The sequence below is a fragment of the Topomyia yanbarensis genome, chromosome 3 (assembly GCF_030247195.1).
Source record: "Topomyia yanbarensis strain Yona2022 chromosome 3, ASM3024719v1, whole genome shotgun sequence".
Lineage (NCBI taxonomy): Eukaryota > Metazoa > Arthropoda > Insecta > Diptera > Culicidae > Topomyia > Topomyia yanbarensis.
The window spans coordinates 322,791,070-322,808,233 of record NC_080672.1 but is presented as its reverse complement, the minus strand read 5'-3'; the positions used below and the strand labels follow the sequence as shown (position 1 = coordinate 322,808,233).

Below are 17,164 nucleotides of genomic sequence, written 5' to 3'. Positions count from 1 at the left end.
TAATGATTAAACTAAATAGTTCGATCATACGATCATGCTTTTTTCATGTAGCTTTCAAATGGGTTACAATATCGCCTTGAATTCAAAAGAGAAGTTACAGGAAATGTTATGGGCCATTTGAAAAACCTACTGTTGTTGATAGACAAACGCGAAATGGTCTCAATGAAATAAAATAATTGTGAAATTAAAACAAAATTTGAAACATTTCTAGCACTACATTTCAGAAAAAAATTTTTATGAGCATTTTGATTTAAAATGGTGTTTAGAATCATATTCAAAAAGAAAATTGTATTTTTGAATGCAAATAGTATGAATCATGGAAATATGTCAAAAGTTGTAGTTAGGATTTTTTTTTGAAAGCTTATCCATGATCCAAATACACTGAAAAGGTTTCTTTTACGTCTTTAAAACGATAAGCATTGGATTTTTGACATTTAATGATGGGGTAACGCAAATATCTATTAAAAAGGCGTAATCACACGAATTAGCTGTTTTTGTTGGAACAAAATTCCAAATACCTCGAAAACTATCGCATTTTGGAAGATTTTTATTAAATGCATTATAATTTAAAACGATATTTAGAATTATATTCTGAAATAAAATTACAGTTGCATATGTCAATCAGCATGAAATTTAAAAAACATGTATAAAGTTATTGTTAGAAAAACTTTTTTGGCGATAAGTTTTTCACCATACAATCACGTTCAAAATATTTCTTTTCTCTTTAGGTTTTCGATGACAATAATAAAAAATTAGAAAAAAAATAGTTTTATTTGCAATTTAAATTTTTAGCGCAATTTTTTTTGTTTTTGTGGAAAATGACACAACATTTTTTTCAGTGTATATTTTTTTCGTACAGAAATGTTCATTCTCTGTAGCTCATTCTTAGAAAGTTTTGCTGTATAAAATACAGTAATCGAACTAAACATTTTTGAAATTATGGCGCGTAGAAATGTCTACGCCCTTTTAAAAAATTCCGCTTGAGTCGAAAAAATCTTTCTAATTGTGAAAAATGTTCAGTCTTCCATGTCGGTGAAACGGGTAAAGTTTCGTAGGAATGGAAGATGGTCGGTCACGATTTTAAATATTTTCGGAAGGATCTTGATGTGGCCAACAAGATTTCTATGGGCCGTCAGTAACCTAGAACTACAAATGCAAGATGTTTGGCTCCTATTTTAGGGAAAAAAATCCTTTCTGCATTCCTAGCGCTATCGGTTTGAATGGGAGTTTTCGCTGTGACCACATTTCACAACCCGTAACACCGCAACCGGAAGTCGGATCAAAATAAAATTTAATAACAGTTTTTGGGGACGGAAGACTGTTCATTGGGGATTAAGTTTGGTCAAATCGGTCCGGTAATCACTGAGAAATTGATGTAACTGTTATTTTGACTTTGAATACTTTCGCTGCGGCTTTTAGAACCGTCGATGGTTGCCAATGTGGCCAAAGAGGCTTTGAATGACTGTTAGTGACCTAGAACTACAAATCCAAGCAGTTGTGGTCACATATTGGAAAAATTTTCGCCTTTTGGAAAAAATTTACATCCATCGCCGAATACGTTGAAATCGGGATTTACTGTGTGTTCGTACTCATCACCCTGTAATTCTGAAACCGGATGTCGGCTCAATTAGAAATTCAATAGCAGCGTTGTAACTTTTCAATTCAAAATTCAATTGGAACGTAGTAACTTTCATTTGAGACCAAGTTTGGAAAAATCGGTAAATAATTAGCTGAGAAATAGGTATGACATTAACTTAGAGACTTGGGAAGTTCCCCGTCATAGGTGGCCAATGCAGTCAAAGCGACTTCGATGGGTCTTTAGTGATCTAGACACGTAAATCCAAGTAATGTTGCACACATTTTAATATGTATTGCATCATTTGGACATTATGATGGTACCAGTTTATAAGGGAATTTGCTGTGTGATCGTACTCTTCAACCCGTAACTCTGGAACCGGAAGTCGGATCAATTAAAAAAAATCAATAGCAACCGATAGGAAGGTTGTACCTTTCATTTGAGACTAAGTATTTGCAAATCGGTCCAGCCATCTCTGAGAAAAATCGGTGAGATTGTTTGACACATGCATACATACATACATACATACATACACACACATATACACACACATACACACGCACACACTTTTACTCTTCGTCGATGCAGGAAAGATCCACCGTCGGGGACTATTCCGAGTAGTCCATAGCGAATCGCCGGCTTGAATCGTCGGGGCACCAGTGAACCGGTCGCAATCCTCCACCCGGAATCGCTGGACTGACCTCGGCATTCTGCCGGACTGCATCGAAAGAAGAATAACGCGTCCGTCAACGGTTGCGGGAGACATTCTTTCGTCGAGGAACTCTCCGCCGAGGTAGGCTATCTCCACCGTCGGGGACTACGCCGAGTAGCACCGCACACAACAAACCACCAGTATAGGGTCGTCGGGGCACCAGTGTACCGGAAGCCACCCTTCAACCGGAATCGCTCGATCGACCACGGCATCCAACTGGTCAACGTAGGGAGGAGGATATGTAGAATATCATGCCGTGCAGGACTGTTATGGCGGTTATGAGACCAGCGAAATCTAGCGCGAACAGCTAGACCTGGAATCATGTGAAGTGCATTAGCAATTAGGAATCCGGGGGATCAGGCAAATGTCGGACTCCTTGGAGGAGTTTAGAGGAGTAGTGTTCAGAATTATCTTCTCTGTTCAAAGTCCCTCGCTCTAACACACGATGGACGAAATCGGTAGTATGGTCGAACGTTTGCTGGGTCGGCATAAAAGCTTTACCACCAAGTAAAAAAACACACTTTTACCGATCTCGAACAACTGAGTCGAATGATATAAGAGATTCGGCTCTGCGGGCCGCGGTTAGAAAGTCGAAATTCCGACCGATTGCATAACCTTTCTATATGAGAAAGGCAAAACAATATCCAGTTGTGCACCACAATTAATAATGTACTAACTATTATTTGTGATACACAACTACAATAAATCAATCGAAGACATCCTAGACTTCATAAACTTTTGCTTGGAAGATGTCATCACATAACTCAATTCAAATCAATCAGACACTGGCGGTCATTCTGAACCATTTCTTATAACTAGATATTCTGCTTGGTATCCATAGACTTGTGGTAAGGGCAACCTATAGATAACCTAGACTGGGTGAACAGAAGATAAGTTAGTGCTGGTCCGGTAAACTATATTCCGAAATGCTCGAATTTAATGCAGATATGATTCTATGTCAGAAGAATAGGTTCACTGTTATGATTACTAATGGGGTTTTTCATTGAAAAAGCCCGGGGCGGTGGATTGCACACTAGCAGTAGAGCAAGCCACTAGACGCGTTTCATTCCCACTTTTGCTAGAAAGTGCAAAACCAGTGCAATCTACTGCCCCGATATAAGAATCAGAACAAAATTACGAAAATGGGTTGGATACAGTGTAGAACCGGTTTAAAATCCTAATGAAAAATCACAGCCTTTGATACTACAAAATCATATTTAGAGAATGTAGGTAAATGATCTATTTTGAATCCATCTGTAACCGGCACCGGTGCCTATATCATAGTGTCTTTGCGTTGAGCTTTACTGCCCATAAAAGCATAAGAGTCCCATATGAATTTTTGTTGAAAATGAGTTATCTGTTGGATTGTATTCTGTATCACCACTGAATCACAATGCACAAATAAGATTACCAGGTTTATTTAGAAAATATCGAAAAAATACCAAACCATGGTTGTCCCATCCATTTGGCTCAAAGAAAATGTAAATCTTGAACAGCGTTTTTCTCGGCTTGTTGTTTTTCACTATGGAAATCTTATGCGTTTACGTCTGATTGATTCTTTTACGATGTCTATGATCTGTTGCACGGTAGTGGGGCATAGCGCACCAAAGTGTATGTTCACAGGTTGAAATACATATTCATATCTAATTGCTATATCAAATAGTGCCTTTTATACGAAGTATTGTACTTATACGCTATCAGTAAAAAATCGTATGGCTTTTTTCAAACAATGTTGGCGAATCTACGTAGCATAACTTACAAATCACTGATACTTAGGTAGAGCAGAATAGCTTTTATATACACATATACTAACCATAATCGCAAATCACTCCCATAAAGATAAGAAACCCCATAGAAAATGGGACAAATGTGCGATCGTTGGCAGTATAATTCACTATGGGTCATCGGTATACTGTCACTGCCACATAGCATTGTTGGGACATTGAAGTCTTCGCCGTGCTTAGTTCCTCTAAATATTTATAATATCTATCGATTGGTTATGCTCAGGGCGGCAATGCTTACTGAAAATCGTTTTATATTATTTATTGGCTAGCGAGTGTACATTAGAAACTATTCTGGTTGATTTCCAAAAAGCTTAGCTTAGTTTAGCTTGGGTAGACCGCGCGCGTCGTTTGCTCCCCTTCCCTGTCAGCATACGATCACAAATCCCACAGTGGTCACTAATGCCGCTTCCATCCGAAACAAATCTGAGTCAGGCTCCAACCCCAACCGCTGTTAAAATGTAGGAACTGATATCGCGGGAAGGTGAGGGATAGGAGTTCTGTATCAGAAGAAAATGGTGGCATAGTGTGGCATCATATTGCACAATAATACAGCTTTGCCATTCTGGTTGATTTCCAAAAAGTGAAATAACTTATGAGCATGTTTTTTTATCAATGTCCGCAATATCACACCAACTCACAACTCTTTGACGATGCTGGAATTTCTCATAATGTGTGATTTATATGATAGATTTGGAAAATTAGGGTAGATCACTTGCATATGAAATTAGCTCACTGACTCACACGTTTTTCTTCCGGATTCCTAAAGGGGATTTTTAGCCAGTCGAAATATGCTATCATGTTAGTATAATGTTTTACAACGTCACATTTGATCTCTTTCAATTAGTTTTGTTCATGTTTAGGACGTTGTCTTCAAAAATTTCATCAATTGTACACCAATATCAAAACCATGTTCTAGCTCAGAAAAAAAACTGATGTTATTTATGAAAAGCACAATTCAATTCAGTAATTATGTTGAAATTAATGTTACAATCAACTAAGTACCTATATTTGAATGGAAAACAAATATTTGTTATTCATTGTTCGCAACATCGTAGTCAAGATGTAATCCCTGAAATGCTGCAACTTGTGAAACTAACGCAAACGCCTACTAACGTTTATTATTTGTGTTTTCCATCTACTGCCGGTTCATGTATACGCATACAAACAAGCATCCGCGGAGTTTACGATTTGATATGCAATCGATGGAAAATATGGAATTTCCCAATGAAAATCTTAGACTTTTCGTGAAAACGGAATATACATTAGATGTAAATATTACGTAGAATGCTTCAGTATATTTGTTGAATCAATTAGAGCGTATGCACAATGCATAGATAGGTTATGAATAAAATTAGGAAAATCGTAAATTTTTCATGGAAAAGTCGGAAAATTCCATCAAACTAAAGTTCCAATGTGTGCTTTAGAGAAATAGAAACACACTGAAATACTAAAAAGAGTATGTCATCGCTTTATTTTCGAAGATATTAGCGTGGAAATGCAAAAAAGGCAAAAGTTTTTCCGGTCTAAGGTAATGCATTCGGAAAATCGGGAGAATTTTCACGGAAAAACTTAACCAGATGATAGCTGAATAAATTCTGCAGGGACGTATGTTTTTTGTTTTGGGATTTTAGTTAATTTTATCGTCTATTTTCTCGAAAAACTAACTTTTTTCCTACTGTTTTGCGGCGCGAGTTACGATGCCTTAAGCCTTTTAAAGGAGACGTCTAGTGTAAAGTGCTCACCGAACGTTATTTTATTTTACAATTTTGAAGACAAGGCAACAATGGATCTTTTGTGTAATGTTAAGATTTATTTATACACTAACTGACCCGGCAGACGTTGTCCTGCCTATAATTATTTACTGGAAAATACAACGAAACAAGAATAGCAATGCTTGTGGATCAAATTTCTATTAATTTGACGTCCAGTGAAGTGACTCCAACTGTAAAACATGTAACGGAAAGTCCTATAATACAACGCTTTTATTTGTGCCTCTCTCTATAAACAGTAACAATGCCGATGCTTTACTAATATATGAACAGGGCCATGGTACAATCGACGGTACTCCAAATTTATTTCGACGCTTGTCAATGATTTATTTTCATTATCCGTTTGAATCCTTTGGAATCAAGGGAATTCGTGGAAACAAAGCATCACTGTATTCAAACTCTCCTTTGTGAATAGTGCCTTCAAACAAGTAGTTTATCAACTTCTTCACCTTCCTTTTAAATGCATGAAAGTAAGATATGTCATGATGTAGAAAAAAGTGCACCCAGGGTCTTTTATGCGGGGGATACGTACCGCGTAAAAAACCGCGTCGATTGGAAAATCCGCGTAAAAAAACGAGTTAATTAGAAAATCCGCTTTAAAAAAGACTTAGAATATTTTTGGAAGTTTTTTTTTTGCACGGATTTCTCAATTAACGGTTTTGCAAAAATATTATGAGTCCTTTTGAATACAAAAGACTTAGAAGATTTCGGAAAGATGGAAGAGACGGATCTGGAAGACTCCTTATGGTTCGCATCTCAACAATATGGGTATTTTCGCCATTAATCGATTTTGACGCCATTTTAAAATCCAAGATGGCGACATCCGGTTTAGCGAAATTTGCTATAACCTAATAAATATGGGTATTTTCGGAATGGTCTTGACGAGTAGGTGCTAGAAATTTATGTTTGATGCCATTTTGAAATGCAAGATCCCATCCCATCACGTCGTTCTTGAGTTATGCGATAACACACGGAAACCATTTCATTTTTATATATAGAGATTCATAGTGTGTGAAAAAAAATCAGTAACGCAGAGCCACACATACGAGCGTTCCATGAGTAGACGTTAGAATGCCCAGAAAATAATGAATTTTAGAAAACTCAATCGGCCCACCCCTGAGTCGATTACTAGTCCTACCAGGAGTACTTGCACCAAATTTGAAGCAAATCGGACAAGTCTAGCTACCGGACCAACGCACTGTGGCTGGAGGCTGGCCAAAATCTCAAAAATTTATTTTTGAAATATTTATAATTTATATTTTTCCTAAATTGTCTCATGTATTGAATGATGTATATTCAAAATTTTATGATCATTGGATAAGAACACAATTTTTAACAGGAGTTTAAACGTAGCAAAGTCCGAACTTTTTAATGATTTTCATTTCCAAAACCACCATTGCTCTGGTCACTTCAAATGCATGTTGCTCTTTTGATTTTGGTCCGATTTTAGCACAATTATTTTCAATGTGTAGAGGAGCGAAAGAACTTGGTTAGTTAATGAAATAAATTTGGTAAATTTTCTTGGAACTATGATTTTTTTGTTTAAATATGTTTGAGGTGGTCAGATTAAAAATACTTTTTTCACTAATGTATTCTGTACAAATTTCGGAATCATTTCGGAACGGTCACATTGTATACATTCTATGGAAAATAACCTCTACTTTTCGAATGGTCTCGTTCTGCGCCTAGGTGCGCAAAAAGGTTTAAGGAGATTTTGAAGCTTTGTTGCTGATATGGAGGCGCATGGTGCTTTGTGTAAAATAGTTAGACAATTTACAGTAAACCAACACGTTATAAATGGATTTAAAGAAGTGTTCTTCATTTTTTACGATATTGCTGACATTGGTGAACAGGAACGGAAAATCTATCATGAAAACGGGATCATAGTTATAAGAAAGGTTCAATGACACTGTATAGAAAAATGCATTCAATATTTTACGACTTTTGACATCAAAATGAGCTCAGCACCTCAAAATTAGCTTAAATTGTGGTTTTCAGCCAAATTAAGTAACGTTTGAGGTTTTGTCCAACTTTTGTTTGAAGACCCGCCACTGTGCAACGTGCCTGAAGTTTGTATGGGATTTTTCGACAATTTACATGGAGAAAACCCACTAGCTCGCATTTTTGCCGATAGATGGCGCTATTTACATCGTATTATCACTGTAAGTGAAAATTAGACAGATAATTTAATTGTCTACAACTTTGTCGAAGACTGCTTGTCAATCCGGCTTTGTTAAAAGATGTTATTAAACTTTTAACGAAGTGATGTCTGAGTCAGTTTTCTATGGGCCTAGTTGTGCATGGTTGTGTATCAGTACTCGATTCCCACGAACTATACATATTTGTGAAATAACCGTTAGATTTAGCTCAATAGTATGTTCAGAAGAATTGTAGTAAATAATACAAATCATGTTTTGGTTGAAAAATTTAAGTTCCAACTGTGACCGCATAGAGGGCGCCAGTACTAACTTTTCATAGAAGAGAGATAGAATATCGAAATGTTCAGAATAATTATTGAAAAATGCCTGCTCTACAACTTCGTAGAAGACACCTAATATCTATCTCTTTCCGTAGAAAAGTTGGTGTTGGTGTTGGTTTTCTACCCAAAACATTTACCACAACTCTTCTGAACATACTATTGAGCTAAATCTAACGGTTATTTCTCAAAATTGTTTAGTTCGTGAGAATCGAGTACTGATACACAACCATGCACTGCTAGGCCCCATAGAAAACTGATTCAGACATCACATCGTTAAAAGTTTAATAACTTCTTTTAAAAAAGCCGAATGCACTAGCAGTCTTCGACAAAGTTGTAGACAATTAAATTATCTTTCTTATTTTCACTTACAGTGATAATACGATGCATACAGTGCTACCTAGCGGCAAAAAAGCGAGTTAATGGGTTTTCTCCATGTAGATTGTCGAAAAATCTCATACAAACTTCAGGCACGTTGGTCCGGTAGCTAGACTTGTCCGATTCGCTTCAAATTTGTAACAAGTACTCCTGGTGGGACTAGAAATCGACTCAGGAGTGGGCCGATAGGAGTAATTTTTTCCTGTCACTCTAGTAGACGTCCAACCATTTCCACGTTGAGAAGCGCCGTGGCAAACGCGATAACTCTTAATAAAATTGACTGACACAGGAAATTCAATAAGATTTGTAAAGATTAGACTTGTAGTTACTCGATAAACCAAAAAAAATAGAAAAAAGCTCGAGTTTCGGAAAATGGCAATATATAGGGAGAATATAGTTAGAGTTTTCTGTGGTTCAACGACAGGCTACACATAGTGTGCATTACCATAAAAAAATCGAGTCAATTCGTTGATTAGTTTTAGAGTTATCGTGTTTGCCAATTTTAAAATTACGGTTATGAAAAACACGCTATTAAAGGGTGTCCCACATCAAATAGCATCACGGAAAAAATCTGTAAAAAATAACCCCATGGGTATTTTTTCTTGAAAATTTGGGTAGAAGTAGTTATTGTATTCAGTCAAATAATCAAGTAATCGCTTAAATACGGGGGCTACGCGAATCATATACACGGTTGCAAACTGGATGGCTAATTAATTCTTTCGAAGTCTCATATATGCGTCTAACGAAAATATATAAATTTAAAATTATTGGCAAAAGTAGGTTTGTTTATTTTTGTTTATTTGTGGAGAAGGGAGTGGAGCTCATTTTCGCCTCTTCTCCAGTAGGCATAAAACCTTCTCATCTTTTCATTGTCATAGAATGACAAAATAGCTAAGTACTATATAATACACAGAATATAAATAATATACAATGATAGAACATACAAGTAAGTTCAGTACCTATAACCTATGTCTAACACAAACTCGAAAAGTGAAACTTGCTTAAGTACTACTTACAACATAATACAAAAATGTTATAAACGAAAGCAACTAAACAGTGGATATGACTTCAAAAAACTTTTTTTTTATGGTGGCTCGGGACAAATTAAAGTCGAAGGCATCAGAGAGTTGATTAAACATACGACTCATACTGGCTATGGGTTCGTTATGACCATAATTAGTTCTAGCAACAGGAAGGCGGAAAAAAGTGTGGGATCGCAAAACACGACGAAGGATGTTGAAGTTTAGCTGTTGAAGTAATGCGGAGCAGTCGATATTACCTTGAATAATATCGGAGACAAACAAAGCCTTTGCGACATTGCGACGACAACTGAGTAGGGCTAGACCGAACAATTCACATCTGTCTTAGTATGCAGGCAAATTTATCGGGTCATTCCAGGGAAGATGGCGCAAGGCAAATCGTAAGAACTTGCGTTGAACGGTCTCGATTCGGCTGATGCTGTTTTGATAGAATGGTGCCCAGACCACTGATGCATATTCTAATATCGAGCGTACTAGAGAGCAATAGGGAGGCTTTAAACAGTGCACATTGCTGAAATTTTTGGCTGTATGAAAGATAAATCCAAGTGTTCTGGAAGCTTTTGATGTTACGTATGAAACATGGTCTCCAAATGTTAACTTTGGGTCAAGAATTACACCAATATCCTTAACAGTAGTATCTAGTAGTAGTAAGATTATTGCCATAAAGTTCATAATTGAAAATAATTACTGAATGCTTACGAGTAAAGGATATTACGGAGCACTTAGATGCATTCAAGACCATCTGATTGTTGCTACACCAATTAGCGAAGATTTCTAGATCGCATTGAAGAAGTCTTGCATCATCAAGACATTTTACGATGGTGAATAGCTTGAAGTCATCGGCATAGGAAAGCTTGACACATTTTAGTGAAAGGTGGACATCGTTCATGTATAACAGGAAGATTATGGGTCCCAGGTGGCTGCCCTGTGGAACTCCGGAGGAAGCAGCAAATGGCAGGGAAACAGTATCTCCAATTTTAACATTTTTTTTTTCATTTGACGGCCAAATAGTTAAGAACACCAACTAAGAAAAGGTCCATTAAACCCAGGTTAAAATATTCTGTTAGATCAGAAACGCTATACTTATCACAAACTCAAGAAAAAGTGGGTCAATTATTAATTAGTGTAAAGATGGTTCGACAAAATCTTCAGAGTAAGAAAAGTATAGCACATTAACTCATTTTTACGCTAGGAATATAATACATAGGTTCAAAACAGGCGTTAGGAATATTTCTTATTCGGACCTGTGGGTGATTAAATTTCAGTAAATTTTTCGACATCCAAACAAATCGTGAGATATTGGCTCGTGAAAAAATTGTGGCAAATTATTGTTTCGGGCTCTCAATAAGTACATTGTACCGTATATAGTGGACGATATCTAGTATTCGGGCAACGTTATAGTTAATTTGTTCCGCCGGCGATGGACGCTACCCGTGTTCATATATTTTCTGTGCTTCCGCAATAAGGCGGTTTTGTGATTTGTTTTTCCTACTGAAAGTATTTGTATATCTGGCAGTATGCTGTTTTGTGGCCTAACCCTGAATACAATAGGTCAACACCACTAGCGAATTCCTCGGCGGAGGTGCTTGAGCGGTGGTGCCGGAAGCCAATGCCTTTGCAGTCCAGCCAAGTAAATTTGGTGAGATCAATCCAATGTTATTTTTATTATCCATTATGTTGCATATTATATGAACCACACCAATTCCACAACCCCAATTCCTTACCTACTAACAACAACTAATATCCATAATACCTATGGAGATTGCGTGGGTTCCCCGTGTCTCCTTAAGTAGGTATTCAACTAACATTCCCTTCCCTTTTGCGATCGTAAGGACATGGCCAGGTGTGCAGTGATCTATACTATTGTATAAAAAGATTTCACTGTATCAGCCACCCATGATGAGTGCGGTCGTTTTTGCTATGCTATGATTTGTAGGATAGCATAGCTATCCTACAAATCGTGAGATATTGGATCAGTATAAGACAATAGATAACGGAAATTGTTTATTAACACCATAGTGAAAGCCAAGATAGCGACAAAACCGTGAAAACCATCATCAATATGGGTGTTATTTGATCCACTTTCAAAGTCAGTAAATATCGAAAATTGATTATTAACGCCATTTTTGAAATCGTCTTCCGGTTACTATAGGACATTGAAAACCATCGTCAATATTGGTATAATTTAAAAGGGGGTTGTCAGTAGATATTGGAAATTGATGATTAGCGCCATTTTTAAATCCAAAATGGCGACTTCTGGTTACTACAAAACAGTGGAAACCATCATAAAAATGGAATTGAAGAACTGGGAAATATCAATTATATATAGCACTTGGAGAAATACTACTACCTCCCGACAATCTAAAAGATTTATTTCACCAAATAAAATTATAACTCAGCGACTGCTTAGTATATCTAAAAAAGATTTAAGTACTTTTAGTGGTTTAGTAACAGGGCACTGCCCGAGTAAATATCACCTTAAGTAGCTAGGCACAGAGAAGATGATACCTGTCGCTTCTGTAACCTAGATAGGGAGACCTCAGAACATTGAATGTGTAACTGTGTAGCACTTTTCTACAAAACGAGCGAATTTTTCGATAAGGGGGTAATACACCCCTCAGATGTACGGAAAACTTCACCCGGTAAGCCAATAAACTTTATACGTTCTATAATACCTTACTGGGATCGTACCTATAGTCAGCAAGTGGGAATCACTCAAATTAATAGTGATACAACACCTTGATGTGGCATACAATAAAAAGGGGCCTGCCACAATAGATCATAACACTGGTCACTGTGGAATGTGTACCCAACAAAGAAAATAAATATGGATGTCATTTGAAAGAGGATAGGGTAGAGGAAACATCGGAAATCGATTATCGAGATTCTGGAATCCAATATGGCGACCTCCGGCTACCAGAAAATGGAAAGAACCATAACCAGTATGTGTATGATTTGAATAAGGGTGGTCAGTAGACAACAGAAATTGATGAAGCCTAACATGACGACTTCCGGTTAAAAGAACCTAGAGAGAACAATCATGAATGAAAGGGAGTGGTCAACAGATATCGGAAATCGCCAATTTTAAAACCCAAGACGGCGACTTCTGGATACCACAAAACAGTAAAAACCATCATCTGTATGGACGTCATTTGAAAGGTACAATTGATGATGATAATTATTAACGCACACAAAGTCAGTGTACGTTTCATTGTCGTTGAACAACTCAATTGTCTTTAGGGAAAAACCAAACCAAGTTTCGATTCCATTGATTCTCATCAGCTGAATCAGAACTCCTTTTCGTGCGAAACATTACTCAGGATTAGGGGTTTGTTCAGACTCATAAATAGTATTTTCGTTTTTGGAGCTAGCGTTAAACCGGCACTAAGTTGGTTTCGAATTCTAATGAGACGAAACGCAAATTCCATCACTTTTCTGCTTAATGGAATAAAAATAGCTTTTACCCAAAATACTCTCCGCTATGGAGAAATATAGTATGAAGTTAATCAAATGATTCTGTATTTAGAAGTGTACTTTCTACGTAAACAGATTTATCATTCCCATTGTTGTGGCAATTGTAGGTTTTCTAAATACTTTGTTGGAAGACAGAGGTTTCTATTTAGCACACGAGAGAATTATGTTCAATAAAAATGTTAACTTAAATCTCTTATATGCTAAACAAGTCAGAACCCGATTATCTAAACTTAATTGCTGGATGATTTAAAAAAATAAATTTCAAATATTCAGAATGTTGCAACAACCGTCCGTTGGATCATTATAATTCCTGCTAAAATAGTTATAGTTCGTATTCGTCGTACACGGTGGCATTCGTACTATCAAAGTTTCCATCAATTCAATTCAGTTATACTTTCCCATATTTCTCGTCGTAGTAGTCGAAAGCTTGATAAAAAGCTTTCCAATGAAGTATTCTCATCTGTTAGATTACGTGTTTGGTTTAAATAAAGGAAATGCAATATAATATTTAGTCAAATATCTAATGCGCTTCATTTGTCCTCCAATCATCATGAAACCTGACCCCATGCTATAAATCATCGCAACTAATAAGTCTTGATATTATCTCTCTTTTTATTGCATTGTATCGAAAACGTATTACAAAAGAATGAATATGGACAGCTTCTCGATAAGGTACTGTAACTTAATAATCAACTACAAGCCTATTAGTATTAGCTTCTAATTTTGTCACGCATAGTTTTTTAGTTCATATCAGAAATGTACATAACATAAGTATAGTTGTTTAAACGTAGCTAAGCGTATCTACTTTGCAATAAATTTCGCGTGGATTAAACAATGTTGACATACCATAAGTAGTGTGATTTAGGATATTAATAAAACAGTCTATTATCCATCTATTATTATTTAGAAGTTTTTGTAGTTGAACGTTGAATATTGGTAATTTTATATAATATATAATAGAAAACGGTTGTATATTGATGAAATAACTATCGTGTTCCGAAATGTACACCCGAATTAATATTTTCACGCAAGAAAGATAAAACTTTGCGTATCATACAAAACATCAAATGATCGAAAAAAAATGAAATTATGTGCATTATCAACCGAATTTACTGATAGTAAGCTTTACTGTTTCATAGAAGTGTTCTTATCTCTCTTTCATTCTAAACAATCGTAGCATGATTTTCTATAATAAAAAAGATTCACATGATTGATGGGAAATTAGACTATGCAAAGCCGGTAAAAAACGATAATTTTTTCCTTTCGCCTTGTGCAAACGCACCTACCAAAATACTACACACAAAGTAGGTATCTTTCCATCTGCCAACAAATTATAAATCTCGGAATTTGAATAATTTTCCACTTCTGAGAGCCATGTATAATATTTAAGCCGATTAGCATAATGACAGTATCCATCGAGCGAGTAAGGTACATACGTTCGTCCTGCGTTCAGTTCGTTTAATCTTTCTCCTATTCCGCATGTTCCCGCGATTTTTTCTCTACGGCGCTCGTTACCTTGGAAAGTTCTTTTTTCCTTTAAAACAGTACCTCGATCTGAATTGTAAATTTTCTTGGCAGTCGTTCATATCTTAATGGCTCAATTATGAAGCGATAAAGCGGCACGAAGCAGTAAAACCATATTAACACCTCATTGCACTCTGCGCGCCTGCAATCCTTCCCTTTAGCAGCTTATGGTGCTTGAATTACTGATGCGTATTGCCTTTTATTTATATCCAGCTGCGATTCGAGGGTGGTATGTATGACAGGAGCAAACCATAAAGTGGAGACTGTTTGAACATCTACTGAGGGTTACTACAGCAATGTACTAATGAACAACAACATGTTTATCAAACGTTTTACCAGGAACCATTTCAATAAAATTATTCTTATCCAGTTGATTCCAGCCCATTTTCGTTTCCTGCCCATCAGTTTTTACCGTTTTAATTCAATTTTCACACAACGCAGTTCGCATATCTATATCATAATCATGCGACACGTTTTTCACACTAAATTGCAGACTCCGACTGCACCAAACGAGGACTCTTCCGATAAAAACAAAGGGTGGAAATTGACTGTTTGTATTTCGACTACGCCCTGAATCAACAACGAAAATGATAATCATGTCTGAAAATTATTCGAGTCACACAGTCTGTTCGGTCAGTAGTGTGGAAAGGAAAAAGGGGCCTGGGGGACTACTTTTGCTCGTTTGCAATTCAGTTGTTTTATTCGTCACACGCAATTTACCCATTTGTTGTGTTGATTTTACACGATTCCCCGTCTGTCCGGGCATCAGATGGCCAACCGCCGGTTCGTGCCAATGTCAAGGGTATCCTGTCGCCATCTGCCAACTGTTGTTATTATTACTAATGGGCGGGATACGTAATAGAAGACGTAGCATTTCATTTTCAACTGAAACGAAGCCTTCCCCTAAGGCGCGATAATCTCCAATAAAGACAGTCATTAGCTAAGCGACGACGTGCTGTGTACCGTGAAGCGATGACGATGGGAAAGCTTTGGCTGATTGATGGCCCTATAAACGTTTTATTGGGCTATTCGAGCTGGAATATTTCGTAAGTCAGACGTAAGAAAAGGAACGAAACGATAAACCGAACGTTAACTGTTGCACTTCGGATTGCTGAGCGTCATCTAGCTGTTTCTGCCGGGGGCATACGAAGAAAAACTGTGGACTGGTTGGTGGTCTTATATAGAGTGTCAAGACGTTCTGGTTTCCCAGGACATGTTCTGGTTTTTAGCAGACTGCGTCCTGGTGTCCTGGGACTTCGAGGGAAATTTGATCTTGATGATTTTACCTGGTTCTGGTCATGGACCAAACTATGGGCGCTATAGATGTTGATGGAACGATAATTACGAGTAATTAAGGGAGTTTTTTCTTGGTTTAAATCGTTATTCAATTCTGGACTCAGCGAATTTTCTCCACAACTTTTAAAAAATTACATCGACGTTTTGGTCACTCCGATCATTCCCATCTTATAAGCATCTCTTGTTTCCAGTTCATGTAAATGAAATTATGAAAGACGTCAATAACTATCGACTAACTTCATTCCCAAGTAACAATTTAAGTTTTATAGTACACCACAAGTGTAATCTAAGTTTTATGACCGACTATTTTTTTTGTTGGAGACGAACCACTGCGACCAGTATTTAGATCTATTGCGGTATGCCCCTTCCTTAATCTAAGTGTACTAGCTACTATGACATATCACTTTTGTTGAGTGATTGTCGTTATTGAGATACACACTCTTCCCAGTTAGGCACTCCACTTCGTATGAAGTTTAATACCTGCTTGGGATTTGCAGTCCAAATATCAAAAGGCTCCAATGTTCTTTTACCGAGGACTCTTAGTCTGCGTTGTATCAATGCACTGCATTCGCAGAGCAGATGCTCTGATGTATTACTTTCAAATCCGCAGACGCGGCATGTATCGTTTGTAACCTTACCATTTTTTTAAGATGATATTTACTCGGACCGTGTCCGGTAGGTAGTCCTGTCATGATGCTTAGCTCTTTTTAGTTTAGTCTAAGCAACTCCAGGCTTTTTTCTCATTGGGTGAGATAAATTTCTTTGATTGTCGTAGCCCAGGTGTGGTACTCCAATTGTTCTTTATAGCTGTGATTTTCCACTTTTTCAATTCCATTTTGAGGGCACTCGATGAGACTCCAAAGAATGGTTCTGGGCCGATAAAATTAGTGGAAGACCCTCTTCTTGCTAGCTCATCGGCTTTTTCATTCCCTACAACTCCACAATGCCCTGGAACCCAGTATAAATTAACATGATTTTTCACTGCCAATTGTTGGAGTGCAAGAATACACTCCCATAATAGTTTTGAGCGACATATAGGAGCCATTAATGCGTTGGGCGCAGCCGGACTATCTGAGAAAATGCAGATATTTGCATACCGGTATTTTCTCTTTAGACATACATAAGTGCATTCTAG

General features: G+C 37.1%; 1 protein-coding gene across 1 annotated transcript in view; it reads left to right on the top strand.

Annotated features, from left to right (window-relative positions):
• LOC131690597 (uncharacterized) overlaps positions 1-17,164 on the top strand; it is a 541,241-nt gene that overhangs the window by 349,911 nt on the left and 174,166 nt on the right. Inside the window, exon 8 of the mRNA XM_058976500.1 lies at positions 13,855-13,881. Within this exon, the coding sequence (XP_058832483.1) occupies positions 13,855-13,881 (27 nt within the window). The remainder of the gene's footprint in view (positions 1-13,854; positions 13,882-17,164) is intronic.